The sequence below is a fragment of the Amorphotheca resinae genome, assembly GCF_003019875.1.
Source record: "Amorphotheca resinae ATCC 22711 unplaced genomic scaffold M430scaffold_10, whole genome shotgun sequence".
NCBI classification, from domain to species: Eukaryota; Fungi; Ascomycota; class Leotiomycetes; order Helotiales; family Amorphothecaceae; genus Amorphotheca; species Amorphotheca resinae.
Genome location: NW_020194480.1, coordinates 968,710 through 993,965, shown reverse-complemented (window position 1 = coordinate 993,965; position 25,256 = coordinate 968,710). Strand labels below are relative to the sequence as shown.

Sequence of the window (25,256 nt, the reverse complement as noted above, 5' to 3'; positions counted from 1 at the left end):
CACGCGGGTGTTTTAACATTCCCCAGAATAGTTTCCAGCTGGTATTGTATGTAGTGGGATACGATAAGATTATCCAAACAAGTGACCTGAGTGCACCCTAATTCCACCACGTCTCTCCTCATGGCTTCCATATCCCTGGATTTCATGTCTTTTCCTGAGCATACCTCTGCCATCAACCTGAACTTGCCGCATGCCGCAGATTTGCGCAATCAGTGGGATAAAATCCTCGCCGATCATGGCAAAGCTCTAGCCACAGCAAGCTCTCAGGGCTCTGAAACGGCGCAGAAAAGCCATGTTGGGCGAGGGCAGTTACTTGCAAGAGATAGAGTCGCTCTGCTCCTTGACGAAGACTCGCCGTTCCTTGAGCTCGCGCCATTTGCCGGTCACCAACTTGAAGATTCCACAGCGTCAGCAAGCGTAGTAGCTGGTATTGGGATGGTATGGTGAGCATCTCGCACACTGCACAAAACTTGGTCATGCACTAAGCTGATCTTCTGAAGTGGTGTCTGCTGCATGATATTTGCACACATTCCATCCATCAGTGGAGGGGCATGGAATGAATACACAGGTAGTAACCCATTCCTGTATTGATCACGTGGAAGTTGACGATTTGCTTTCAAGTACGAAAACAAAATAGAATCACCGAAATTGCTACAGAAAACGGGCTTCCAATTATCGCTCTTGTCCAATCGGTACGTAGCCCCCCGTTTGTTTTCTGGGGGTATCCTTTAGCATTACTGACAAAACCCCCCAGGCAGGCGTCTTCCTTCCATATCAATTCCGCGTATTTCACCCCGGGGGCCAGATATTTAGGGATTTGGCAGTCCGTTCCAGCCTAGGATTATCCTCATGTGCCGTCGTATTTGGATCATCCACCGCTGGAGGTGCCTATCATCCGGCACTCTCAGATTATACGATTTTCGTGAAAGACCAAGCGCAAGTTTTCCTGGGTGGACCTCCGTTGGTGAAGATGGCAACTGGTGAAATATGTGAAGCAGAGGAGCTAGGAGGGGCTGCGATGCATGCGAAGACGACTGGACTTGCAGATCAATTGGCCTCGGATGAGTGAGTGAAGTGACCTATTCGGGAGTCTTGAGAAAGGTATTAACTCTGGGGCGCAGATTCGATGCCATCAATAAAGCTCGAACCTGGGTGTTAACTACGGCTGCTGCAAGGTCCCCTTTGTATGGGCAACGTGCTATGCCGCGCCAAGTAACCCCACCAAAGTACCCTGCAGAGGACCTGTTGTCATTTGTGAATCCCGATATTCGACAACCATTGAACATGATGGAAGTGGTGTTAAGGATAGTGGATGGTGGGCGAGTTGAGATTTTCAAACCTGCATATGGAACGAATATGCTGACAGCGTGGGCGTATATTCATGGTGCGCTTCATCTTGCTCCAAAACGTGGAGAATCACGTTAATCCGAACTAATAGGAAGTATATGTGGGATTATCGCAAATCAACAATCGGTGATCAATCCCCACGAAGCAAACAAGACCACGCAGTTCATTCGATTATGCAACCAAGGGTAGGCATTCTGTCCAGCGTTACATATTCTTCTCTAACGTCTGTCGGCTTTCTTAGGAATATCCCAATCGTCTTCCTTCACAACGTTTCCGGATTTATGGTTGGCCTCCAAACTGAACAAGCCGGCCTCATCAAGCTAGGGGCACAGCTAATCAGTGCTCTTTCCACCAGCACTGTTCCGCATATCAGTATCATCTGCGGTGCGTCGTACGGTGCTGGGAATTATGCTATGTGGTAAGCCTGGCCAGGAATCTCCCTTGAATACCAAGTATAGAGCATTCCCGGGCTAATTCGTAACAGCGGCCGAGCGTATAAGCCGCGATTTCTCTTCACCTGGATCACAGGTCGTTGTTCCGTTATGGGACCAGACCAGCTCTCTGGAGTGATGCAGGAAATTACGCGCGCTTCAGCCAAGAAGTCTGGTGCCACGCTGGACGAGGCAAAGCTCCAGGCACGTGTTCAAAAGTTCCGCGAGAGTGTTCAGCGAGATTCAGGGGCCTATTGGACGTCGGCGCATCTGCTCGACGATGGCATTATTGATCCCCGAGATACCCGTGATGTCCTAGGCTTCTGTCTGGAGGTTGTCCAGATGAAGGATGTGAAAGGAAACCCTGCCTCAAAAACATTAGCACGAATGTAAGGAAAGCTGAGATACTGAACATGTGTAGATAGTGTATAAGATGGTGATATTGAGGTTGGACTGAAGACTATGAGTTAGCACTATAGATAGTACTATACTACTAAATAACGCCGCGCTTTCGCTCTCGCCACCCCTAGCCGCGACATTAACCGGGCCCGCTTAACCTGCCTGGCACCGTCCGTACATCAAATCAATACGGGCTCCGTCCGTCCACCGCCCCTCTAACACTATAGATGCCCAAGATACGTACGAGATAGACTCGTTATTATCATTATTATCACTATTATCACTATTATCACTATGAGCGCGCAAGGTCGGATCCTCCGGCCCATGGCCGACAAGATCGGTAATAACAAAGCCGTCGACCAAACACTATATTGGTACAAGAACTCCTCCTATACTCCTTTGCAGTAAAGGAGTATGATTTCTTTAACCGGTTGAGTTCCAAAGCATGCGGCTTGAACCCAGAGCCTAGCGACTTTGGCCTTCCAAGGCCGTATGGCAGTCCTAGGTCTTGGCCGGAGATATATTCCCTACCTTCGACCCCTCGAGTCTTCGGATTATAGCAAGGACCGCTGTCATCAACCTTTCTGCCCGAAGGGCTATATGGTATGCCGCCAGAAGATCGACTAGCCTTGTTGAGGATCCTTCGACTAGTTATCTTGTATATACTAAGGAAGACGACGGCTTTTATGCCATCCTAGGGAGTACTAATGGCGCGAGTTCCATACGTCTACTTATAGACTACAAGGCCGAGCTTAGCAATCGGACTGTAGAGAGGATTGTCGTGGTTAGAGGACTACTAGGCACAAGGAACAGCGTCGCCCTAGATCTTCGGGACGATTTTACGAGAAGCAGATCTCTTTTTCTCGTCTTGTCGGAGCGCAGGCGGCAGAACTGAGGAGTAGGATACGGATGAGAGACGTGGCAGCCGCCAGGCAGGGCGGGGTATTAAATGCAATTCCCTAGGTACCGCATCGACGGACTCAACAATCAATCAATCAATCAAGAAGAACTTCGAAAATCTTCCTACAAGCGCGGAATCATCTCTAATAGATCGAGCGGTCTAGCACATAACTGACGACTCTCAATTCGCATTCCGGCGACGCGGCATGAGGTCTCTTTCTCATCCTGCTCTTGGAATAGCCCAGCTGACATTCATCCCAGGGATCTTAGAACGAGCCATAAAGGAGCTTGAGCTGTTATAGCAGGTGATTAGCTCATGGTGAGATGCCTAGGCGTCGTTAGCTAGGTTTGGGGATGGGTGAATGAGTATATGAAAGTGGAATATATGAAGAGGGATGGAGGAGTTTCAGAGTGAGAAATGTACCGTCGACATTTGGGCTCAGAGCCTATAACTTATAAGGCTATAAGTAGTATAGGGGCATACATATTGTTTTAACTAGCGCCTCCGCCCGCCTCTCTAATGAGCTTGTAGTTTGCAGCAGCAGCTTGATTTAATAAGTTGACATCGTATGAACTAACAATGAAGCTAGCTCCAAGCTCGACCGCTGCGTAGTTCCATATGTCTGCTCGTGAAGGCAGTCCAGAGATCCCCCACAGTTTCCCGTGTTTCTTTGCAGCCCTTGACACCGTAATCAGAACATCCTGATACAACGGGTCGTCCCATTGACCCAGAATTCCCAGGCTCATACTCATATCCATTGAACCAATCTGCAAGACGTCCAGACCAGGTTCAGCCGCAATGGCATCAATGTTTGAAAGAGCCTCCACCGTCTCGATCATTACCATCAAGATCACCTCATGCTCCTTCAAGACCTCTGCCGCTCTTAGAGGACTTTTGGCGGATCTTGAGATCAGAAGATGAGGAGTAATGGAGCGGGAACCCAGCGGTGGGTATTTAGCCATGGCAATAGCAGTGCGTACATCTTCTATGAGTACATCATTAGACTCGCTCGGAACGAAGCATCTAGGAGTCATACCAACCGTCTGAACGTGCGGTACAATGATGCCGTCGCCGCCGCTTCCCAGTGCCCGTTGTACGTAACCATCACCGCATTCTGCAGGAACGCGAATAAATGCCGAGATTCCTGCCATTTTTGAGGCTCGACATATCTGTCCAGTGGCTTCGAGTGAGAGAGTGGAGTGCTCGAGATCGATGAAGAGGGAGTCGAAGCCGGCTTTGCAAGCTATCTCAACAATTTCGACTCCAGATATAAGCCGCACACCTAAGGACTGATAAATACTGTAAGCCACTGATAGACCCAGCGCCTGCGTACTTTAAACCATGACTGACGTTACGAAGAAGGGAGAAAGGAGAAGTGAACTTGCGGTACAAAGCTTGCCCTTGGCCGCTTGGCGGCTTAGGTTGTTGTTGAATGAGGCGGCTTGAGGAGAGTTATAGTGACCATTGTTACTACTTTCGCTATTGTGAGCCATTGCGCCAAAAGGGCATTTGCTCCAATGAAAGAGAAATTTATATCCCAAGAGAGAATGCAATCAGGTTCTTTGCTGAGCGAGAAAACAGGATAGCCGCTTTTGAAACACTGGGGCGCGGTTATTTGAGAACTCTAGCTATCATACCTACGAGGCTACGATGCGGCTCTGAATTTGAATACTGCACCTAGGGTCCAAAAGCCCCCACACTCGGCGCGTATCTGATCCTATCTGCATGGTGTTCGCAGCAGTGGAGGGTGGATACTCTTTACACGTGGTACCATACAAGATCCAAGGCGGCCTGGTAGTCACGAACAGAGGTAGGGTATGAGGGATCTCGCAGCCGTGATACCCTTGTCAATCTTCAAGCCTCTTGGCTACAACTGGCTGTCAATCCATGTCAAGAGGTGGCTCAAAACTCTCCTTAGAGATTGTTGCAGTTTCAATCCTTCACACGCCAAGGCTTGTGCAACATTGGGTACCTATGCATGATTTACGCCCCGGATATTAGTTCTTGACGGGAGGATTGAGGCGCACTGGCAAGACAGATCTGCTCACCGAGATAGAGATTATGCACGTAATGTGTGACTGCACGTTGAAAGAGAGATCGAATCAAGCTGAGAAGCAGTGCAAGCTGCAGGAGACACTTCCCAAATGCTGCCATCCATTTTCGCTGCCTCAAGTACTTGAATATGAATGATAGAACCCGGGCCTGAGTGATAACTAGACCTCAAATAAGACTTATATCGCGGCCAAAGGGAGTGAGGTTTTAGTTGTTCAAACCTGGCACTGACAATTATGGCTCTTCATTTCATGCGTCACGCAGAGGCTCTCCACAAGTAGGCAGCCCTTTACCACCTTGCCATGTTTTATCTGATTTATGTAGTGTTGAAGAGGGTGAAAACCGAATCTATGAACACAATGACCCGCCACTATCCGACAGAGGGCGGCAGGAGGCAAGCTTGGTGGGCCTCTCTTTTACACCGGATCTGGTCCTTGTATCTCCCATGATACGAGCACTTGATACTGTACTCCTGATGCTCGATCATTCCCGCCCAACGATAATTATCGATCCGGAACTGCGACCGGCTCATGACCATGCCTATAACCAAGGTTCATCGAGGAGCATTCTCGCGTCTAAATATACAGACTTTGATTTCTCTGAGTGCTCACCTAGCGGACGGTATGAGCCGTGTACAGAAGCTGAGACGTGCCGTCGCGCCATAAAAGTGCTCGACAGGTTAAGTCATTATTTACAATACTATTCAAATATAGTTGTTGTTACTCATCGAGGTCTTCTCCGTTACCTCGATCCATTCCCTACGAAAGTCTTTCGCAATTGTGGTAAGAGAGTCTTCCATTTATTAAGTGGCCATGAGCTAATTTACAATTTCTTTAGAAATCCGATCTTATACTCCTTCTATCAGATATGAACTTGCCGACTTGGGGAATATTGGCGGAGGGACGAATGATACAAGAAGCGTAGACCTCGTCGAATTATATGTAGACAATACGAGTACGCCATCTGGATAGACACGGCTTCCCTAAACCTAACTTTCGAGTAGGAGATGATGATTTACAAGCCAAGATATTAATGGGCTCGAACTCATTACCTACCCAGAAACCGTCAAGCTACTAATGGACGGGGTAATCCGCTGGCATTCCGTTGCGCAGCGCCAATGTTGCCTTGATTCCACTGGAGCTGGTAGTTATCACAGGCTTTGGGGTCGTCTTGCAGAGCAACTAGTTGGTATACTGTTGATAAGAGATCTTGATCTGACCTTGCGGTTGCGCAGATGCAATGCGTGTATTCAACTGGAACTTCTCAGCTAACATATTGTTTGGAAACTCTGATTGACAAAGTTGCAAGCCTCAGCGACTTATACTCAAATTTGACAACTACATGACTATACTATACACAAACCAGGGCTACAATGATTCTAAAGAGATAGAAATTATAGTAGTTTAATTACCTTAGTTATACACATTAGACAGTTATTTCAACTTATTTGAGTGACTGCAACGTCTGAATACCACCTGGTACTTGAAGCCAGGTTCCGAGGCAACTCGCTCTTTTTTGACTCTCATGCGCCGGTAGGGGTACTAATACCTACAGGGTAGAGCAATTGGATAGATGTCTACAGTGTTGACTGCCACGTCACCGTACACATATATGCCCTGAACCAATCTTCAGCTGCGGGGGTGCGGCACGAGTGTGGGCGGCACAAGTTGATGACCAGTGGAAGGCTGATACTCCTCTTGTTCAGGGAAAAGGATGGTCCCACTCAATTTGCCTATGTTATGCTCAGTGGACGCTCCTACAATTGATGAACCAAGGACCTCACCTGAGTCACCTCTGCAATAGCCCAGATGACAATAAAGAGACCCTGATCAAATTCTAGCTTTCAGTAGGCTAATGTCTTCATCTTCGCCCTCCCAGAATCTTTTCAAAGTCCTTGTTGACCCACCAGATGCATTGCTGGAGTAAGATTTCATGCACATATCTTTATAGACGCATAGCTGACTTTTTCCAGCATCGTCGCGGTTCACGGCCTAAACCCAACCAACAACGAAAATCATGCCTTTCAAACATGGACGGCGCCCAAATCGCAGAGTTTGTGGCTGAAAGACTTCTTACCTTCTAGGATACCATCAGCAAGAGTTATGCTATACGGGTATAATGCAAATGTTGCGTTCGGGAACTCCATCATGGGAGTCGAAGAATCAGGAGATAATCTTCTTAACCGCCTATGGGCGAAGAGACCAGTATGTTGGCAACTGTACTGGAGAGACTCTTGGCTGATCTCAATTCTAGGATTCTGTCTCCAATCGACCCATTATTTTTATCTGCCATAGCTTGGGCGGGATAGTTGTGAAGCAAGTGTGTATCATCTCCATACTTGGTTCCCAACATGTGGGCTCTGTTATTCATGGCTCTTGGTATTTACCATACCATATGTCTGATTGATTTACCCAGGCCATGGTCACGGCCCATCTTAATGCCAAATATGAGTCCATTCGCAACGCGACTTACGGTATCGTCTTCTTCGCTACTCCACACAACGGGGGAAACTTTGTGCCACTAGCACAGATAGCGTCGAATGTTGCGAGAGCCTTGCTTCGCAACCCTGAGAACAACTTCCTACAAAGCCTAGAAAAGGACTCCCTATTTGGCGACGAGCTCAATAATAATTTCCGGCACTGTATTGAGAATTTTTACATACTCTCATTCTTTGAAACGCTACCATTTAACAAGATGGGCTTGGTAAGCGGGCCAGTACCATGGGAAAAGAATCACAAACAGACTGACCGTCGTAGATTGTGGATAAGAAGTCTGCAACTTTAGGCTTGGGCGGGACCAGGGAGGAGCAGATAGGAATCGAAGGAAATCACAGCACAATCTGCAAATTTGAGTCCATCGATGACGAAGCTTATGAGCAAGTGATAGAAAACATAGCACACATAGCGGACAGTGCCCTGAAGGCCGTCGAGACAAGAGAAAGGCTTGATAAACTGTCCGAGCCAATTGCTTCGTTGACTCTGAGCAATATGCCTACTCGTTCTCCATGTATGTAAGAAACCTTAGCTCGATTAGACCCCGATATTAAAGAAAAATGACCAGTCGTTTGCTCTTACGCCGAAAATCACGACTTCGTGAGCCGAAAAGACGTATTTCAGAAGCTGATGCTGCAGATGGGCGAAGAAGAACAGACAGGCCGAGTGGATGGTAAAGCAGCGCTGTATGGTCTGGGTGGAATTGGGTGAGATCTGAAATATGATTATCGACATTTTTAATGTGGCTAACGTTACTCAAGGAAGACTCAACTTGCCTTGAAATATGTTTACTGGTGTAGGGAAAAGCATCCTGAGAGAGCTATCTTTTGGGTGCATGCTTATAGCAGAGCGCGGTTTTTAGATGCTTATCATTCCATCGCGGAATCGTGCAAGCTACCCGGCTACCAAGGCAGAGAGTCTGATCCGCTGCCTTTGGTGAAGAAATGGCTGGAGGAGCAAGGGAATGGGAATTGGCTCCTTGTTGTCGATAATGCGGATAGCTATGAGGACTTTTTCGAGAACCCACCGGCGACAACCATGGGATATGGTCGGCTCCAGCCTACGATGACTCGGCTAAGCGAGTATCTTCCAAAATGCGCTCACGGCTTCATGCTGGTGACGACAAGAAACATTGATGCGGCTGCTAAATTCGCAACGACCTGTGGTATCATCAACGTGGACAGGATGACACCAGCAGAATCCAGGACTCTTATCCGAAGCTATTTGAAGGATCATGATTTAGACGATCCAGCTGTTTCTAGAGATGCGTCTCGATTGGCGGACGACCTCGAGCATCTGCCCTTGGCACTTGTGCAAGCCGCAACTTACATCGCCCAAAAGTCAATCACGATTGAGAGATATCTTGAAATCTACCACGAGAATGAGCAAGCGGCTGTTGATCTGCTCAGCGAACCACTTGAGACGGATGACCGCAATCCACGCACCACAGCAGTGGCCACCACTTGGATGATCTCTTTCGACGAAATTGAAAAGACAAGGCCTGACGCTGCTGAGATGCTTTTTGTCATGGCATTCTATGATATAAAGGAAATCCCAGCCTCACTTCTGATACGGGACGGTGAGACGACCAAGCATTTCACAGATTCCATAGGGAAATTAATGGCATACTCGTTTGTGGTGGCCAGCAAAAAGACCAAGAGCGGAGATCCCAACCACGAGGAATCGTGGCCTGGGATTATGAAGGATAGCTATAATATGCACCGTCTTGTGAATTTGATCATACGCCGTCGCCTTGCAACTCGCCCGTCACCAGAACCATGGCTGAAGCGATTAGGTCGATATATAGTTGGTGACAAGATCTTGTCTATATCAGCAGACACACATACCTGGTCAACCGCAGCTCTCAAGCAAGTCTGTGATAAATTCCCCGAGGATGTGTATAAGGAATGGAATACATGTGCTGCCTACCTACGCCACGCACAAGCCGTCTTACAGTTCAACTTGGAGCTTGGGGAGAGGGGCTATACTGATACAGTCGATACTCTTACCGCAAAAGTAGCTGCATTCCAGCTCGCCAGAATGGAACTCTCAGGAAGCGAATCGTCCTATAATCAGCTGCTTGAGCGTCGACGCAGGAAGTACGGATCTAAGGATTTTCGTACACTCGATATAATGCAAAAACTGGGCATTGTATATTTCAAGCAGGGCAAATATGAGAATGCAGAGAGAACGCAGAAGCAGGTATTGGAATATTCAGAGGAACACGACGGACCAAAATATATGAGAACCCTTCAGGCACAGAGCCATCTCGCCGATGCACATATCGAACAAGGACGTTACGCCGAGGCTGAGAAGCTATACCAAGACGTACTCACAAATCTCGACAAAATAAACGATCATGAGGATCCGAATTCAAACTATTATCTTCGGACTAAGCAAAACCTAGCAATGCTATATGAGAAGCAAGGGCGATACGAAGAGGGTGCGTCTTGCTACGTAGAGCTCCTCAAAGAGCAAGAGGCACAATTCGGGGAATCGCACCCGGACACATTAAAGACAGTCCAACTTCTCGCTGTCGTGGTCAGCAAACAGGGGCTCTATGCAAAATCAGAAGAAATGTATCGAACCACATTGCACAGGCAGCAGGTGAAGCTTGGCCGCGACCATCCCGACACGCTTCGTACTTCCAGAAACCTTGCAAACATTCTCACTAAGCAAGCCAAATATTTCGAAGCAGAGAGCATGTATTTACGCACCATCTTCGGTTATCGTCAAGTACTCGGCGATGAGCATCCAAGTACTCTAGGCTCGGAGCACAATCTTGCCCAGCTGTGTACGAAACAAGGGCGGTACGACGAAGCTGAGAACCGGTTCAGGTGGGTGCTGGACCGCAAGACCGCGCAGCTTGGGCCGGAGCATCCAAGTACGCTGTCGACACTCCAGAATCTTGCACTCGCATGCATATATCAGAAAAAATACGAAGAAGCAGAGAGCAGGTTTCGTGCGGCGCTAAGTGCGTTTGAGGGGGTGCAGGGCGTCGACCATCCCGATACGCTAGAAACCGTTCACAACATGGGCGTGCTGTTCGAAGCACAGGAGAAGCGGAAGATGGCCAAAGATATGTACCAGAGAGCAGCGATGGGAAGAGAGAAAGTACTGGGGCCTGGGCATCCTGACACGGTTGTCTCAATGGAGAATTTGAAAAACTTAGGGGCGTTAGCTGAGTAAAGAGAGTGAAGATGTTGCTGTAGCAGACTAGGTCAACAAGGAGCAGCTGAAAGCAAGTGATTACTTACAAGTAGTAACTTCAGAGATTGTGTCGGAGGGAAGTGATTCACTGAATCACTGAACTAGACAACACTAGGACAGAGGAGGCCTATGTTGCAATTTGGGTAGTTAGGAACGTCCTTGGCATTAATTCCACTCCCTTTTCTCGCCCACAGCGACCCAGAGCAGCTCAAACTTCTGCGTGGCTCTCTCTACATGGTAGCCGTCCCCTTGAAAAAGGAGATGATCGATTCGCGGAGTGATGGCCTCCGCTTAGCACAATAGATAGCTATTCCCATCATGGTGGCAGAATAAAAATACTGCAGCAACTCGGCTTATTGCATCGACGTTGTGCTATTCAAAGACGATGGAAACAGCATATGCAAGAGCAAGAGAGCTAAAGCAAAGACGGAACAGAAATGTAAACTGGTTGGCTAATACCCATCAAATGATATAGATAATCAAAAATGGCGTCTTGATCAAATCACTAGATAAATACCAGGTCGTCCTTATAACATAAGCTCATAGAAAACTCCTAAATGCTGCAGTCTGCTTAGAGATGTACCGAAGTCAAGTTGGCTTAAACTTCCACCTTGGGAGGCTTTGGATAACTAGATTTGTCACATTTGTGCGATCTCTTCAAAATCTTCAGGGTGCCTTGGGCACCGGTCGTGGTCACAGGATCATACACGTAGAGGGAGTTTCACTTGAAGTATTCCGGTACAATCAACAAGCATTTCAAAAAGCAGTATTGAAGTCCGGCTGGGAGTAGGTGGATTAAGTTAAAGAGAAGCCAAAGTGCAACGTGCAAGCTTTTCGTGGTTGGAAATGTGGGGAATATAAACCGAGTTTGCTAATTAAAGGGCTCTAGTACTAGATTATACGATACTACAATCGCAGGTTTCCTCATGCACAATCCATGAAAACTTCCTTCTGGGTGCATCTACTTTATCTTCGGACGTAGAACTTGGCTACATTGCTAATTAAGCATAAATATTCGATCTGATGCACTCCCTTCGCAAAGACTACAAATTACACCGCCGGGACCCTGAGCCTTGCTTCATCTGGAGCGCTAAAGCAACAGATTGCGATTGTCAGCGCGATAGCTCAATATCAACAAAACGAAATGAAATGAAATATCGCTATTTTAAAGACATCACTAGTTCAATACACTTCCTTACTCGTTGCCCTATTGTATTACTGTTGCGGGTAGTATTATCGAAGAATAAAGTATTCCTAGACAGGGGGAGATGACGAGTCGGCACGGACCACGTCGCTTGGTTAAAAGGAGGCTGAGGTGTGGATATAGATATCTGCCCGTCTGTTTATCAATAGCGTAGTGGAGGCTTTCAAGTTTTGACTAACCTCATGAGGACAGTCGATTCAAGCCTCAGGCATGGACACATTCAGCCTCTCTCAACCTCCATCGAACACACTCTTCATCTCAACGTCGTAGGGACCCGACTCTTTTGTCGTGATATGGCCGCGTTGCTGTACTATCGGTATTCTTCCCCAGGAACAATCACGGATTCCCCGCTGGTTCATACTAGGCTGGTCGGCTGCACAGGAGACTCGAGCAAATCAAGTGCCGGGTTGACCGGAGCGCTGCTCGCCATGACGTCGAGCGTCGCGGAGTTGCGGGTCAATCGGTGTTAAGGCAGGTTAGGTTCTTGGAGCAGTAAGGTTTTCCAGGTTTTCACTACTAATTCGGTCTATTGACTTCACTACACTCGCTGCCCGTCGCGTTTCTCAATTTTCTTATCTTCTGCAACTTCAGATCCCCATTCACATTCATAATTCGGATTCTTCTTTTTTTTGTTTTTTTGCTTCGTTCTCGTCCTCGTTCTCGCCGGTCAATCCCCCCGTTCTCTGCCCCAACCGCAGAAGCCTTCGCATTCGAGGCTCGGGGGCTTCACTCAGTCTCCCATTCTTCGCTCCTGCTTCTCCTCCGCTCTGCGATTCAAAGATGGCGCGTCCTTTGGCTCATATCTACTGGATGATTCCCATCTTCTCGGGCTGTGTGTGGCTCGCGATGCTGTTGGGAATGCTTCTTTGGTGGTCCGTCGAGCAGCACTCACCACATCTCACGCCCATGGATCCTGGCCAGACTATCGCGTAAGGCTCTCCTTTCCTACATGCATGGAAGTTTGAGATCTCTCTTGCTAATCAAGGCAACAGCTACATTTCGGATATTGGAGCGCACTCTCTGCAGCCTCTATTCATTGCTATGGGGACCGTCACTGTTGTTACCTTCAACTTCGTCTTCGTGGCCGAACGCTGGCTTCGACACCGGGGAACGTTGGCAGTAAACACATCTTGGTTCCAGAAAGGATTGTCGATATGTTCGATCATTGCGGCTACCGTTGGGGCCATTGGCCTGATCATCCTTACCTGCTTGAATAACTTGCATCATCACCACGCGCACGACGCGTGCCTGGTAATTTTCATGTAGGTTCCTCTCCCAACTAGTCTGCGGTACAATGCTGACCAAAGTTTTCTAGCGCGGGGTACATCGTGTCCGCGATTTTCATCTGCTGGGAATACTATCGCCTTGGCATCCACCACAGGCATTTCCGTATCCTACGCGTCTCGTTCTGGATCAAGTTGATGTTCATCTTGGTTGAGTTGTCTTTGGCAATCGCATTCGGAGTACTCAGCGATAAAAACCACTACAATAGGGCGGCCGTTATCGAATGGATAATCTCTTTCATATATACGTTTTACGTATGGAGTTTCGCGATCGATTTTATCCCGGCCGTTCGCACGAAGCATTACAAGAATAAGGCGATGGAGCTCGACATGGTAACCGCGGTAGAGGACGAGGAGAGCAGACCTGCGGGATATAGTGAGGAAATGCAGGAGACCAACAATGCCGCGTATATGAATGCGAACGCGAGCGCGACGAGGATAAATGGACGGTCGGATCCGGTCGAGGCATCCCGGAATTTCTAAGCCTCGAGATTAAGAATACTATCGAAGGGGTTTCTGCTTGACAGAAGGGCAGATGGCCCCTATAAATTTCCAAAGGTCGTGCAGTTCCTCTGTGTTAGCACCTTCGACGAAGAGCTCGAATATACTAAGCTATAATCGGGATCATGACCACGGCGAATAGTCCGCGGACTGTTCATTATACCCACTCCTGGCTTCAGCACCCAAAAAAAAACGACTTTTCCTTGATTGATATACCCCTCGGCGTTGGACGGACTGGACAGATATACTGCGAACGCAGCACTGGCTGTGGCGGGGGAAGAATGATGATCGCTAATGGTGTATATATGCGATGAAGTCAGCATGCGACCTCAGGGCTCTGGCTTTACAGTGCCTTACGTCTTGCTGATAAGTGCATGGATTGGATATAAAAATGAAGATGAAAAAAATGAAGATGCAAGTCCCAAGAAGTCCGCATAGGAATATGCGGCAAGGGAAAGCGTGAATGCCTTTCCAAAGGAATGGGATGCCTGCTCTTGGCCGTGTGGCGCATGCGCCGATCCTTTTGATCCTATTGAGTGATGAGAATTGAGGCTTTTGATCTTCTTCAAAGTTCGTCAGACGGAATCTTTTGAAAACTCCTTGCCTTGTTTTGTGAAGTGAGGTTAATATTAATGGTATAGTGCAGAGAAAGCCGTCTTTCCTCCCTTCTCTTGTCGATGACAATATGATCGTCGATACCGAATTTACCAGGGTCTTCTATTTTTACCGCCCACAACACTCTCAAGTTGGACCAGCTTCCACCACCCCAGCAGCGCCCAAATCCTTCATCCTCTCCAACGACTATCATCAATCGTTATGATGCGTCTAGAGTCCGCCAGTATCCCTCGGGAAGCCCCTCGTCTGGCATGAAAGCTTGTGATCGGCCTGGAAAGGAAGGTCGTAACTATACCCACAGTGTCCACACAGTACGGAGTCCTCCGGCTTTTACTATTCGTCTCTTTAGTTCTCAATCGTCTTCTTAAGCCCACCAGCTGCCTTACGCGGGAATTAATGCCGGGGGCAGCTCAACTTAAGCTTAAGCGCCCCACACAGTAGGCCACCGGTACTGCACGGCATTCCCTTCTTCTCTTATCGGCCAATGTATACCCCAACGGTCCATGGTGCCGGCGCAGATCGAAGCTTTCAATTGTTCTACAGACCTTCTCGATGCAGAACCTCGTCCGCTCGGTATTCAGGCTACCATCGCGGTTACCCCGTTGCCGTGAAGATCCCGCGGGGCACAAGACGGGGAGCACAAAAACACATAAATACACTCCAGTGGCCCGTATACGTGTTGTGTAGCATCGACTCCAACGTTGACGATACTCAGATCGATCAGTGCAGTCAAGATGCGTTTCCAAGCCGGATATCTTGCGGCGAGCGTCGTGCTGCCTTCATTGGCAGCGGCCTTGCCGTCTTCCGTCGAGAACAGAGATGATGTGCCCGCTCACATTAGAGGCAAACGCTCTTTCTATAGCCGTGATGGTATAAAGCGGACGGTCTTTGAGCACGAGGCCACGGGCGCCAAGATGGATTTCGTGACCAACTCGGGCATCTGTGAGACGACGCCCGGCGTCAACCAGTATTCCGGATATCTCTCCGTTGGCAGTGAGTTGCCCCCATCAACCCCGATGTATTGGTACTGAATCATAGGCAGGCGACGAAAACATGTGGTTCTGGTTTTTCGAGGCTCGGAACAATGCTTCGACTGCACCGCTGGCGACCTTCTTGAATGGTGGACCTGGCTGTTCGTCCATGATTGGCTTGTTCCAGGTATCACTTCTGCGTATATATCTAATTGGAACGTCTACTCACAATAATAGGAAAACGGACCGTGTCATTTTGTCAACGGCTCGTCAACACCATCACTAAATCCTTACAGCTGGAATGAATACGCCAACATGCTGTACATAGATCAGCCCATCGGCACCGGGTTCTCGTACGGCAAGGACCCCGTGACATCGACCGTGACAGCTGCTCCCTATGTCTGGACCTTTCTCCAAGCCTTCTTCGCCCAGTTCCCTCAGTACGAGTCCCGAGATTTCGGCCTGTTCACCGAATCTTACGGCGGACACTATGGACCAGGTATTTCCCCTGCTAGGTCCACATTCTGCATCACGATGCTAATAGAGCCAGAATTCGCATCCTACTTTGAATCCCAGAACGCAGCTATTGCAAATGGCACCACCAAGGGGGAGAACATCTCCCTGGTCGCCCTGGGCATCAACAACGGCTGGTACGACCCTATCATACAGTACAAAGCCTACATCGATTTCAGCTACAACAACACCTATTCTCCCCTGATTAGCGCCTCGCAACACACCTCCTATACCAACACCTACACCAGCTCCTGTCTCCCCGCACTCAAGGAATGCTCCAGCACGACCGGCAGCAATTCCGCGTGCGAGAACGCCGAGTCAACGTGCTACAATGATATCGAAGGCCCGATTTCCAACAGTGGCGATTTCGATGTGTATGATATTCGAGAACCGAGTAACGACCCCTATCCCCCCGCGACGTATGTGTCGTATCTGCAGAGCTCCGATGTCATGACAGCAATTGGCGCGCAGAGCAATTATAGCGAGTGTCCTTCCGCGCCGTATAATAAATTCAGCAGTACCGGCGATGGTTCGTCCCCCACTACCCCTTTCTCTCCTCCCCTTCCCCACTAACCGCGCAAAAATATAGATTCTCGCTCCTTCCTCGCAACCCTCTCAACGGTGGTACAGTCCGGCATCCAAGTGCTCCTGTGGGCGGGCGACGCGGACTGGATCTGTAACTGGTTCGGCGGGCTAGCGGTCGCGAACGCAGTCGATTTTGATGGCTCGGCTGCGTTTGCGGCAAAGGAGGCCGTGAATTATACGGTGGATGGGGTGGCCGGCGGCACTTTCAAGACGGAGGGGAATTTGAGCTGGTTGAGGGTATTTGGGGCGGGGCATGAGGTTTCTTACTATCGTGAGTTTTCGAGGTTCCTTTTGCTTGTTATTTGGTTTTCCCCTTCCCCCCTTTTATGGTCGAGAAGAGAAATGGGAGAGAAGTTTTTGGGGAGCCGGACATAGGGCTAATGAATGTCTTGTACAGAACCCGAGGTCGCGCTGCAGGTCTTTAAGCAGACGATGCAAAAGAAGGTTATTTTCTCAACATGATGGGTTGAGCTGTTGCTGTTAGGAGTGGAGAGACGCTGAGGTTCTGTAAATAACGGGAGAGGTGGAATGTCCTAGAATAGGATAATTCAAGGAATACTGTTTCAAGCATGTTGGGGGTTAGGATTTAGAACCTCAATTCAGTTGTATATACTGTATGAAGCCTCTTGCCATGACATCTTCACTCCACTCTTTTCCTTTCCCTACTATAAATAACCCCAGACATCACACCAATCATCCTCACTGATGACACGCTGTGGTGCCAACGTTCTTCTCCACGTGAGCCTGCCTTAATTTTCTAACCATGTGGTGTATAGCTGCAATACACCGCTTTTCTACCCCGGGACCGGACTTATTCTGTCCTCGAAGCAGGTTCCTGAATTCCATCCGCTATGCATTGCCGTTTCGTGCGTTCTTCCATAATGGACTCGAACGGGAATTCCGGGGAAGGGCGTCTCTTGGTTGTCTCCAACGAAGCGACCTATTCAGGCCATAACAGACGGTTCCTTTGCCCTCCCTGGCGTCGGCTTCCAGGATATCCTTTTTCGTGGATATATATCCCCAGCTTCAACTCAGGCATCGACACCATTCATCCATCTCACCTCAAACTAATGCCCACCTCCAGACAACTCACTCTCCTGATTCTAGTCTCATCTTCCTCAACCTCCTCCTCCTCCTCCCCTTTCTTCACAACCACATCATCAACCGCACCCACGCTGCTCGTCCTAACCACCACATTCACTCCCTCATCCCTGCCCTCCTCCCCCTGAAACCAAACCGCCAGCCTCAAGACCTTCTCCACCGCTCTCCCCGTCCCCTTCAACAAGATCTCCTCGTGCCTCGCCGCGCTCCTCACCCCGTCTCTTACCTGCTGCACCACATTCCTCGACGGGTGCCGTAGGTCTATCGGTCCCGCGGCCCGCGTTTCAATCGCTGCGAGGTATTTCTTGACGCGTTTCACGACCGAGAGGAACGGCGACGAGGCGGATACGTAGATGGTTTTGGGGGCGTTGGAGGAGGCGTGTGGGGACGGGATGGCAGGGTGTAGAAGAGGGCGCTTTTGGATTTTTTGGTCTGTGGGAAGAAGAGTTAGATTGACTCGACGAGAAGGGAGGGGGAGAGGTACTTTTTGAGAGGCGGGGGAGCTTTGGGGGTTGTTGTTTGGGGGAGGAAGCTGGTGGAGATTTCGCCATTGTGGACAGTTTTGCTTTGAGGATTCGGATTGTACACTTATTCTGTTGTGAGCGTGGTGGTGGGTTGTAGATAATCTTCGGACCCCGAGGCCTAAGGTATGGTAAGTGAAGTGTATCATAGGTGGGCCAAAATGATTTTGAAGATCTCGCGAAGTGCCGCGCCAGACCGCCAGGAACCGCCGCCAAATCAAGTCAAGCGCGGAATCCTCCCCGTCCAAGCTCCCCAAGCTCCAAAGCTCCCCTCTTCACTCACCTCAATTCGATCCAAACCACAAAATGTCAACTTCAGTCTGGCCTCCCATTTCACCGGATCTACTTAGGAAGGAGGAAGATGATTCTACGGTGTGCACACTATCCATTCCATTGATTGATGGAACGGAAAGCTGATCAGGAAAATGCATAGGCACGCGAACTTGCATGGCTGCTCGACTCCCTCCAGGAGACGCTCGCATCGCTGAAGTCAGGGCTGGAGGAGTGTTATGCACTGCTTGCACCTATCGAGCCCGGGAACACACTGGTGATGTCGAGTCCGCGGAGTGAGAGCATCAAGGGCCATGTTACTCGCGTTGGATCACGCATCGTCAAAGGCGTATTTCCCCCCTCTCCCTCTTCCCCCCAAGAACACCCCAAGAAAGCATAGCTAAGAGCCTGAAACTAGCAATTGGCACTCCGTCTCAAAACCCACTCTCCTCTGCAATTCACACTCTCTCCAAACCACCCCCTCGTCCTCCCAGAACTAACACTGTTGCGCACCCTCCTTAACCAAAGCTTGGATTGCATCGATATCACACGCTGGACCGGCGATCGCACCTCCCCCGATTTCATAGCCAGCCAATTACACCTCCTCCACAACATCCTCCTCGAATCCCTCGGTCTTCTAAAAGGTCCCTCATCTCCTCCCCTCCCAAAACCAACTCCCTATTCCTCACCCAGCGCAGCGGCTCCCGCCCCCGATCCCAATCCCGATCCCTCAAGGTACCCCATCCCTACCCCTCCCCACATCCAACCCTGGAACGTCAACCCTCCGGATCCGGAATCCTTCTCCCCTCCCCTTCCCAGAGACCTCGCGCTCTCGCTCCACGTCAGCGATTCAAGCCTCGTGCTTACGGCGCGCACGCTGGAGAATGCGCACCGCGAGCAGAATCTCGGCGAGCGGCTCGCGTACGCGATTGGTGCGCAGAGACGTCTGGAGCATGATGAGATGGATACGGTGTTTGTGTATCGGGGGGAGGAGGTCAGGGTTAAGGAGAAGGTGAGGGTGGTGGGGGGCGCGGATCCGAGTTTGTTGTCGTTGGGAGCCAAGTTGGGCGCGTTGGAGGCGACGGTGCAGGGGAGTAGAGTGGCGTTGGCGGTGGTGCTTGGGAAAGCGTTGGATGATGACTGACGAGGGGATTCTGGGACGGGACTGTTTATTTTATCTATTGGGTTTGTACACCGGAGTCTTTGGCGACGTTGGATTGCAGCATGGCGAATGCAGTCTGGGTTTGGTCTTCAATACTGTATGTCGTTGTTCATCAACACCAGAAAGTAAAGTACAGTTTTTTGGTAAGCAGCCATGAGAAGTGATGCACAGAATGCAGCTGCTACCGCTTGCTTACTTGCTTGCTTGCTGCATGACCTCAATGCTCAACTGCCTGATAATGCCTCGCAAAGCCAACCACCCATCAATGAAGTAGCGTACATCCGTCATCATCTCTCTGTTATTTCTCATAACCCCATTCTACCAGCAATCGCTCGGCCGAAGCACCCTCTCAGCGCATAGTCAGTCCCTCAAGCAACAGGACTCCAAGGCATAGGGATCAGGATACGACTCTTCATCGTCTGAATCAGCGGGACCGTCTTATGGACCGTCTCGCCCCATCCCCGGACGCTCCAGCTCTGCTCTCGACGGACCTTGCGCTCCTCCAAATTCGCAAACTGCCACAGGTGGTGCACGGTATTCAGCTCGCCGATCTGGACGAACCAGGCGCCGACGCCTTCCATGACTTCCCTCCGCGCTTCGAGGCCGCGGCGCCAGTGGGATTCCCATTCTAGCAGGTTTCCTGGGTGCAGGGTGTAGGAGCGCAGCTCGAAGAGGCCGCCGAGTTGGCGGGGGGGCGTGGTCGGCCAGAAGGAGAATTCTTGCATTAGGGAGGTGCGTTTGGAGCGGATGAGGGACTTGAGCTTGGCGTTGAAGGCAGGGAACTCGGGGTGGCTGGCGATGCTGTGGAGGGAATCATGGTAGCCATCATAGCGTTGGTACTCCCAGATATGAACTTCCAAACTGTTAGCCCGGCTTCGTCCTCATGCGGATGGGATGAGAAAGGGTCGAGAGTTACCAAAGGTATCGCAATCGCCAACTTCGGTCCTCCAGCTTCCTACCAGATGGACCTTGTTCTCGGGCATCCCGGCCATCCGCGGATACCAGCTCCCTACCAACTCCACGTACTCATCGACCTTATCCGGTTTCACCTCATGGAACACGATGCTATGCACGTACTTCCCCCTGGCCAAAACCTGCGAGAAAGACTGCTCGATCTCCTCGTCCATCCGCCGACCCTCCTTCGTCCCATAGATCAGGTTCGAGATTGGTCCGGACTTCTTGCCATGCTCCTCTGCCGTGAATTCTATTGTAGTAGAGCTCTGTGAGCCTAGAGCCACGTCGGGATCGAGTTAGAACGGGGACTACTCGCATTGCCCACCGACGGGGCAGTGGGAGTTCGGAGGTAGAGGAAGGGCTACTACGTACTGCTCTCCAGCTTCTTCTTGGACTGCTCTGCTAACCGTGCTCGGAACTCCTTCTGTCTGGAATCGAATGACGTTACGCCTTCGGGGGTGATGTCTGCGAGGGCTGGGGATCGCAAGAGAGGCGCGCTCGTGCTGAGGGCGCGGATGAAAGAAGAGGTCGAAGGACTGAGAGAGCTGGAGCTCTTGACTAGTTGGCGGCCAAACATCTTGATTGTATTGGACGCGTTAATGGCAGTGTTTGGGTTGGTATGAGAGCTGGGGTGTCGCGTGGCGGATTAGTATAGTAACGCGGAACCAAGTTGGCTGTTGCTAGGGAGATGAGTGAATCGTGAGCACGAGAGCAGGGCGCGGAGTAGATTTGTAGATGGAAGGTTTCGCAGAGCTCTCCGGTCACATTGATATGGGAGCTATGTATCAGGACGAAGAAGCCGGGGAGCAGTTGAAGGGCGACAATTGATTGGACAAAGAACCAGAGGCGGTTGTTGAAGCCGGAGATGTGGATTGGATTGTGGATTTGCCGGTTTATCGTTAGTCTCTCCTCTTTCACCCCGCATTTTGGGTCTTTTGAGGGGAACCTCGTCGCTGACTAATATATGACTAATTATAACCGATGACAGTTCACGTGTTTTTGCCCTTCATCCGATCATGTGACTTATTTGCACGCTATGCCGCATTGCACCTAGCGCATTCAAAACAGCTCCCGGCTTCCAACGTCCGCAGACCCATCGACGGCAACAATACAAACCCATCAAACCATCTCCAGACCCATCGCAACTCTTCTCTCACCTCCTCGCACACGAGCCTCACGATGTCCTGGTTACCAAAGAAGTTCCCCACCCCTGTCGGTACGTCAATTGGTGTGGAAAAGCTTTTCCGAGAGCGCTGAGTGCTAATGAGATGAACAGCCGGGCCCATGGCTCCCTTCTACGCTGCCGGTACGCGATAACTTCCTTCTTTCGATTGAGATCGATCGAGGACTCGGAGAGGAGGTACTGGTGCTGAATTAATTGAATAGGTCTCATCATCATGTACGGTGTCAACTCCGCCGCCAACGCCATGATGAACAGTGAGTATCCTCCGGAGATGCATACAGGGAGCACCGACTGATCCAATGCGTACCACAGGCGCCGAGTTCAAGAACGACCCCCGCAACCCTCACCTGAAGGACAAGCCCGCGGCGGCCGGCCACTAGAGCATGCGGAGGGTGGAGATGCTGTGAAGAGTAAGGGTAGCATCATTTACGGATAGCTCGGGGGCAATTGGTGGTTGGATGGAATGGGAGCTGTGTATCATAGGAGAAGCCATCATACCCGTTACTCTGATCCAAAATGTGGGCAATGTCTGTGAGGTCTGAAGCTTGCTCGTGCGGGATGCCCCGGCCTCCGTTACTGGTTCCGGATGGCATTCCATCTTCGGGATGATAGCAGGGTCGAGTTTACTGTTGGATGCCTGAACATAGGTCATGGTCTATGTGCGAAGCAGGGCAAAGGAAAGCTCGAGCGCGACGTGAGAAGTCTGTTCCGGCCATTGGTAAATATCGGAAATGAATGCTATCGATATGGGTGGTACCGAAGACACCGGATGACAGAACCGCTTATATCTACATGAGCAGGTCCGCCCCGGTCTTCGAATACTTTATCTAGTTGGGATCTTAGGATCTTTACCACCCGATACTCCCGTACAACTTCCGACCGGAGAAACTACTACCCCCCCCAGAAACTGCCCACTACGAAAGATGTCACTTGCATTCACAACGTTCTCATGTCTTTGTTCACCTTCTCTATTGCAACTAGATTCCTGATTTTCCCTCTTATCTATTAACTACAGCCTACGTTCTGCTCGACTACTTACCGCCATATGCTTGAATGAGTGCACCAGTGTGCCATTTTTCAATGCAATCTTCAAGCAAACCAGCTGATTCCCACCAGAGATCACAACTATCAGACGGCCGAAACATTCCTTAGTTATCTTCCCGGTTGCTCAGACTCACCTTATCCACCCTCTTGTGGGCATCCTATTCTGAGAAGGGAAACAAACTCCTCATACGTCAGTAGTACAAAACCATAAGAGCACACGGTCGATCTGGATCTACTTCATATCCACTCGTCAGCAAAGTCCCGAATGTCAAGACGGTACTAAGACTGAATGAAGAAAGAGACACAGCTTTTCAGAAAGGGAAATCGATTTTTTGTTTTTCAGAGCTGGAAAGCCCAACATCAAAAACAGTACGTAGATAGGACACTCATCATCATAGTTGCTGGTATTTTTACGTTCTTTGTTCACCCTCGAGTGAGGAATGTAGAGAAGCTTACTTACGATGTTCTTAATAATGCGATAAATAGAGAGATGGAGGATACGTAATCCTTTTGGAGTGGAGGCGGCTGCTTTTGACTTTTTATCTGAGAAGGAAGTCAGCGTAAGATCTATATAGCGGAGGAAAGTGATAAGTAGAGGGTAGTGCATACACTCTTCGTCTCATGTCCATAGACGGGCCTGCCTTCAGATTATCATCTATAGTTCATTCGTCGTTCGCGTTTTATGGGATCTGTGAAGAAGAGAAGATGCCAATTTATGGCAAGATCCAAATTCCGAGCCGTTCAAATTGCAATTTGCGCCACGAGCTATACGCCATGCGTGCCCTCAAGGCTGACTCCGCTCGTCACTTGTCAATTCCCAAAACATATAGCTTCGGCATCATTTACCCCGTCTTTTGACGCTTCGAGAGGAGATTCGCTAATAAAGGGGGCAGTCAGCAAAATCCCGATTTATACTTTAGAGCTGAACATAAGAAAAGGAGAGGCAAATTGTCAGAACTTGTTTCTATTGTTTGTAGTCATGTTGCGGCATACATGCAGCAATCACTAAAATCCCTTAATTGCTGTTCATCCCGCCTTGCCAAAAACTTGGATGACGCGGATATGATGATTACTTACCTGCTACATCTCCAACCCATAGCTGGAGTGTAATAAACGGGGGAGATGGGAATGAGGTCGTATTAACAGCGTCTCAGTGATTCCAGGAACTCGGATATGTCGCGACTCGTGCAAACGACTCGCCAGTGGCGATTGCTCGTTCCTCCTCCATATGCGGTTCTCTCTGCATCCAGAATCGTTATTTTCGCCTGATATTAGAATTTGATAAAAGGAGAGAGGAAGTGTAGAACATATGGAAATTCGAAAAGCCCTAAGTAGTGAACTGAATCACTAGTACATAGGGCTCCTGTCCGAAGTTGCAGATCTCAAGGTACGTACCTGTCGGCAAAGAATGTGGTCCCTTACTCAAGGCGTACTCCTAGCTTCTGCCAACGACCAGGGAAAACACCACACACTTCACACAGAAAAGTGGTTCAGACTTCCTTTTCCTCGTAGTGGTCCAGCTTCGATATTGGATTTATTGATTTTATGATCGTATGAGCAGAGAGAGAATGTAGAAAGGGGGCCGCGGTGACGTATGCGTACCGTGGAAAATACGAGCTGCACCACAACTCGTCAAGGCCGACCGATCGAGTAACGATTGTCAACGTACGTACCGATCTCAAACCGATGCCCACACAATTTGTCAAAATCTAATAAAATAGGAACCGCTTTTCATTTTCGTGGTGGGTAAATGATGACAGGGAAATCGTTGGCCGCTTGGGATATGTGCCTGGCGGAATCTTTGACTACAGGGCCAGAAGCGGATAAAGCCTGAAGTTTTCTGATTGATTCCTGTCAGGAGAATATTGATTGATTTCGTTGTTGCTTATAACAGCTACAACAGTTTTCACTCTTGCTCATCAGAGGAAAAATATAAAGAGTAAGCAGAAAGAAGATGAAGACTTGCTGGTGCAGAAGGACCAATAGATGAAATGGGCTCCTGAATCGCCTTATAAGATAAATTCATGGGTAGTTGAAGAGACTTCCCAAAAAAATGTACAACATGTCTCTGGCTGATTATTCAAGTGTTAGCCAGGAAGTTGGTCAGTCATAACAGAGGAATCACCAGAAACATATCGTGCCGTTCATATAAAAGTAGATAAATGTCTTCATAGTTGGGATAGGACCGATTCTATACTACATAGCATATATTGAGCGTTGTATAACGAACAAGTTTGTAGAAAGACGCAAAGTTAACGATATACATGTAAGTAAGTAAATATGGATATGGTCTGATGAAGCTGCAAGATTTAATTTTTAAGGTTCATGAGGTTTGTCCCAACTGTGCCTACCTAGACTCTCTGTCTAGATAAGAGGGAGACTAAAGGAGTTCAAGGATAACATAGTAATATGGCGTGAGACTACTTAAGGAGAAAACAAGCAGAGTAGAAATAGACATCAAAAAAGGCGGGGAAAAGGCGGGGGAAGGGGGCAAAATAAAGGAAGAAGAAGGTGGGG

At 49.3% G+C, this 25,256-nt stretch overlaps 10 protein-coding genes across 10 annotated transcripts; 7 read left to right on the top strand and 3 right to left on the bottom strand.

The window, feature by feature from the left end:
* Positions 1–144: 144 nt before the first annotated feature.
* Positions 145–2,286, top strand: M430DRAFT_144890 (hypothetical protein; the record flags this gene model as incomplete). Its single annotated transcript, XM_024862915.1, has 8 exons — positions 145–443; positions 501–568; positions 622–692; positions 755–1,065; positions 1,122–1,384; positions 1,439–1,532; positions 1,589–1,765; positions 1,832–2,286. 8 exons carry the CDS (start codon positions 145–147, stop codon positions 2,169–2,171), a joined length of 1,623 nt encoding a protein of 540 aa, XP_024718550.1. The 3' UTR covers positions 2,172–2,286.
* A 1,283-nt stretch (positions 2,287–3,569) lies between these two features.
* Positions 3,570–4,571, bottom strand: M430DRAFT_21628 (hypothetical protein; the record flags this gene model as incomplete). Its single annotated transcript, XM_024864545.1, has 3 exons — positions 3,570–4,063; positions 4,115–4,367; positions 4,419–4,571. The coding sequence occupies 3 exons, from the start codon at positions 4,569–4,571 to the stop codon at positions 3,570–3,572; spliced, it is 900 nt and encodes a 299-aa protein (XP_024718549.1).
* A 795-nt stretch (positions 4,572–5,366) lies between these two features.
* On the top strand, positions 5,367–6,207 carry M430DRAFT_21627 (hypothetical protein; the record flags this gene model as incomplete). The annotated part of the gene is made up of 4 exons (XM_024864544.1): positions 5,367–5,407; positions 5,455–5,912; positions 5,968–6,084; positions 6,134–6,207. 4 exons carry the CDS (start codon positions 5,367–5,369, stop codon positions 6,205–6,207), a joined length of 690 nt encoding a protein of 229 aa, XP_024718548.1.
* Positions 6,208–6,984: 777 nt separating this feature from the next.
* On the top strand, positions 6,985–10,811 carry M430DRAFT_21626 (hypothetical protein; the record flags this gene model as incomplete). Its single annotated transcript, XM_024864543.1, has 7 exons — positions 6,985–7,052; positions 7,103–7,334; positions 7,384–7,482; positions 7,546–7,833; positions 7,887–8,136; positions 8,191–8,329; positions 8,384–10,811. 7 exons carry the CDS (start codon positions 6,985–6,987, stop codon positions 10,809–10,811), a joined length of 3,504 nt encoding a protein of 1,167 aa, XP_024718547.1.
* A 2,005-nt stretch (positions 10,812–12,816) lies between these two features.
* Positions 12,817–13,802, top strand: M430DRAFT_106569 (hypothetical protein; the record flags this gene model as incomplete). Its single annotated transcript, XM_024861089.1, has 3 exons — positions 12,817–12,965; positions 13,029–13,298; positions 13,352–13,802. 3 exons carry the CDS (start codon positions 12,817–12,819, stop codon positions 13,800–13,802), a joined length of 870 nt encoding a protein of 289 aa, XP_024718546.1.
* A 1,367-nt stretch (positions 13,803–15,169) lies between these two features.
* On the top strand, positions 15,170–16,966 carry M430DRAFT_107494 (hypothetical protein; the record flags this gene model as incomplete). The annotated part of the gene is made up of 6 exons (XM_024861158.1): positions 15,170–15,428; positions 15,478–15,593; positions 15,644–15,905; positions 15,957–16,448; positions 16,509–16,775; positions 16,902–16,966. 6 exons carry the CDS (start codon positions 15,170–15,172, stop codon positions 16,964–16,966), a joined length of 1,461 nt encoding a protein of 486 aa, XP_024718545.1.
* A 595-nt stretch (positions 16,967–17,561) lies between these two features.
* On the bottom strand, positions 17,562–18,156 carry M430DRAFT_21623 (hypothetical protein; the record flags this gene model as incomplete). The annotated part of the gene is made up of 2 exons (XM_024864542.1): positions 17,562–18,037; positions 18,090–18,156. The coding sequence occupies 2 exons, from the start codon at positions 18,154–18,156 to the stop codon at positions 17,562–17,564; spliced, it is 543 nt and encodes a 180-aa protein (XP_024718544.1).
* A 276-nt stretch (positions 18,157–18,432) lies between these two features.
* M430DRAFT_21622 (hypothetical protein) lies at positions 18,433–19,540 on the top strand (the record flags this gene model as incomplete). The annotated part of the gene is made up of 3 exons (XM_024864541.1): positions 18,433–18,498; positions 18,560–18,745; positions 18,815–19,540. The coding sequence occupies 3 exons, from the start codon at positions 18,433–18,435 to the stop codon at positions 19,538–19,540; spliced, it is 978 nt and encodes a 325-aa protein (XP_024718543.1).
* A 336-nt stretch (positions 19,541–19,876) lies between these two features.
* Positions 19,877–21,394, bottom strand: M430DRAFT_68758 (hypothetical protein). The gene is made up of 3 exons (XM_024869374.1): positions 20,885–21,394; positions 20,475–20,762; positions 19,877–20,411 (listed from the first exon to the last, which is right to left on the bottom strand). The coding sequence occupies exons 1-3, from the start codon at positions 21,087–21,089 to the stop codon at positions 19,927–19,929; spliced, it is 978 nt and encodes a 325-aa protein (XP_024718542.1). The 5' UTR covers positions 21,090–21,394; the 3' UTR covers positions 19,877–19,926.
* A 99-nt stretch (positions 21,395–21,493) lies between these two features.
* M430DRAFT_44446 (hypothetical protein) lies at positions 21,494–22,075 on the top strand (the record flags this gene model as incomplete). The annotated part of the gene is made up of 4 exons (XM_024867703.1): positions 21,494–21,728; positions 21,789–21,818; positions 21,899–21,949; positions 22,008–22,075. The coding sequence occupies 4 exons, from the start codon at positions 21,494–21,496 to the stop codon at positions 22,073–22,075; spliced, it is 384 nt and encodes a 127-aa protein (XP_024718541.1).
* Positions 22,076–25,256: the final 3,181 nt, after the last annotated feature.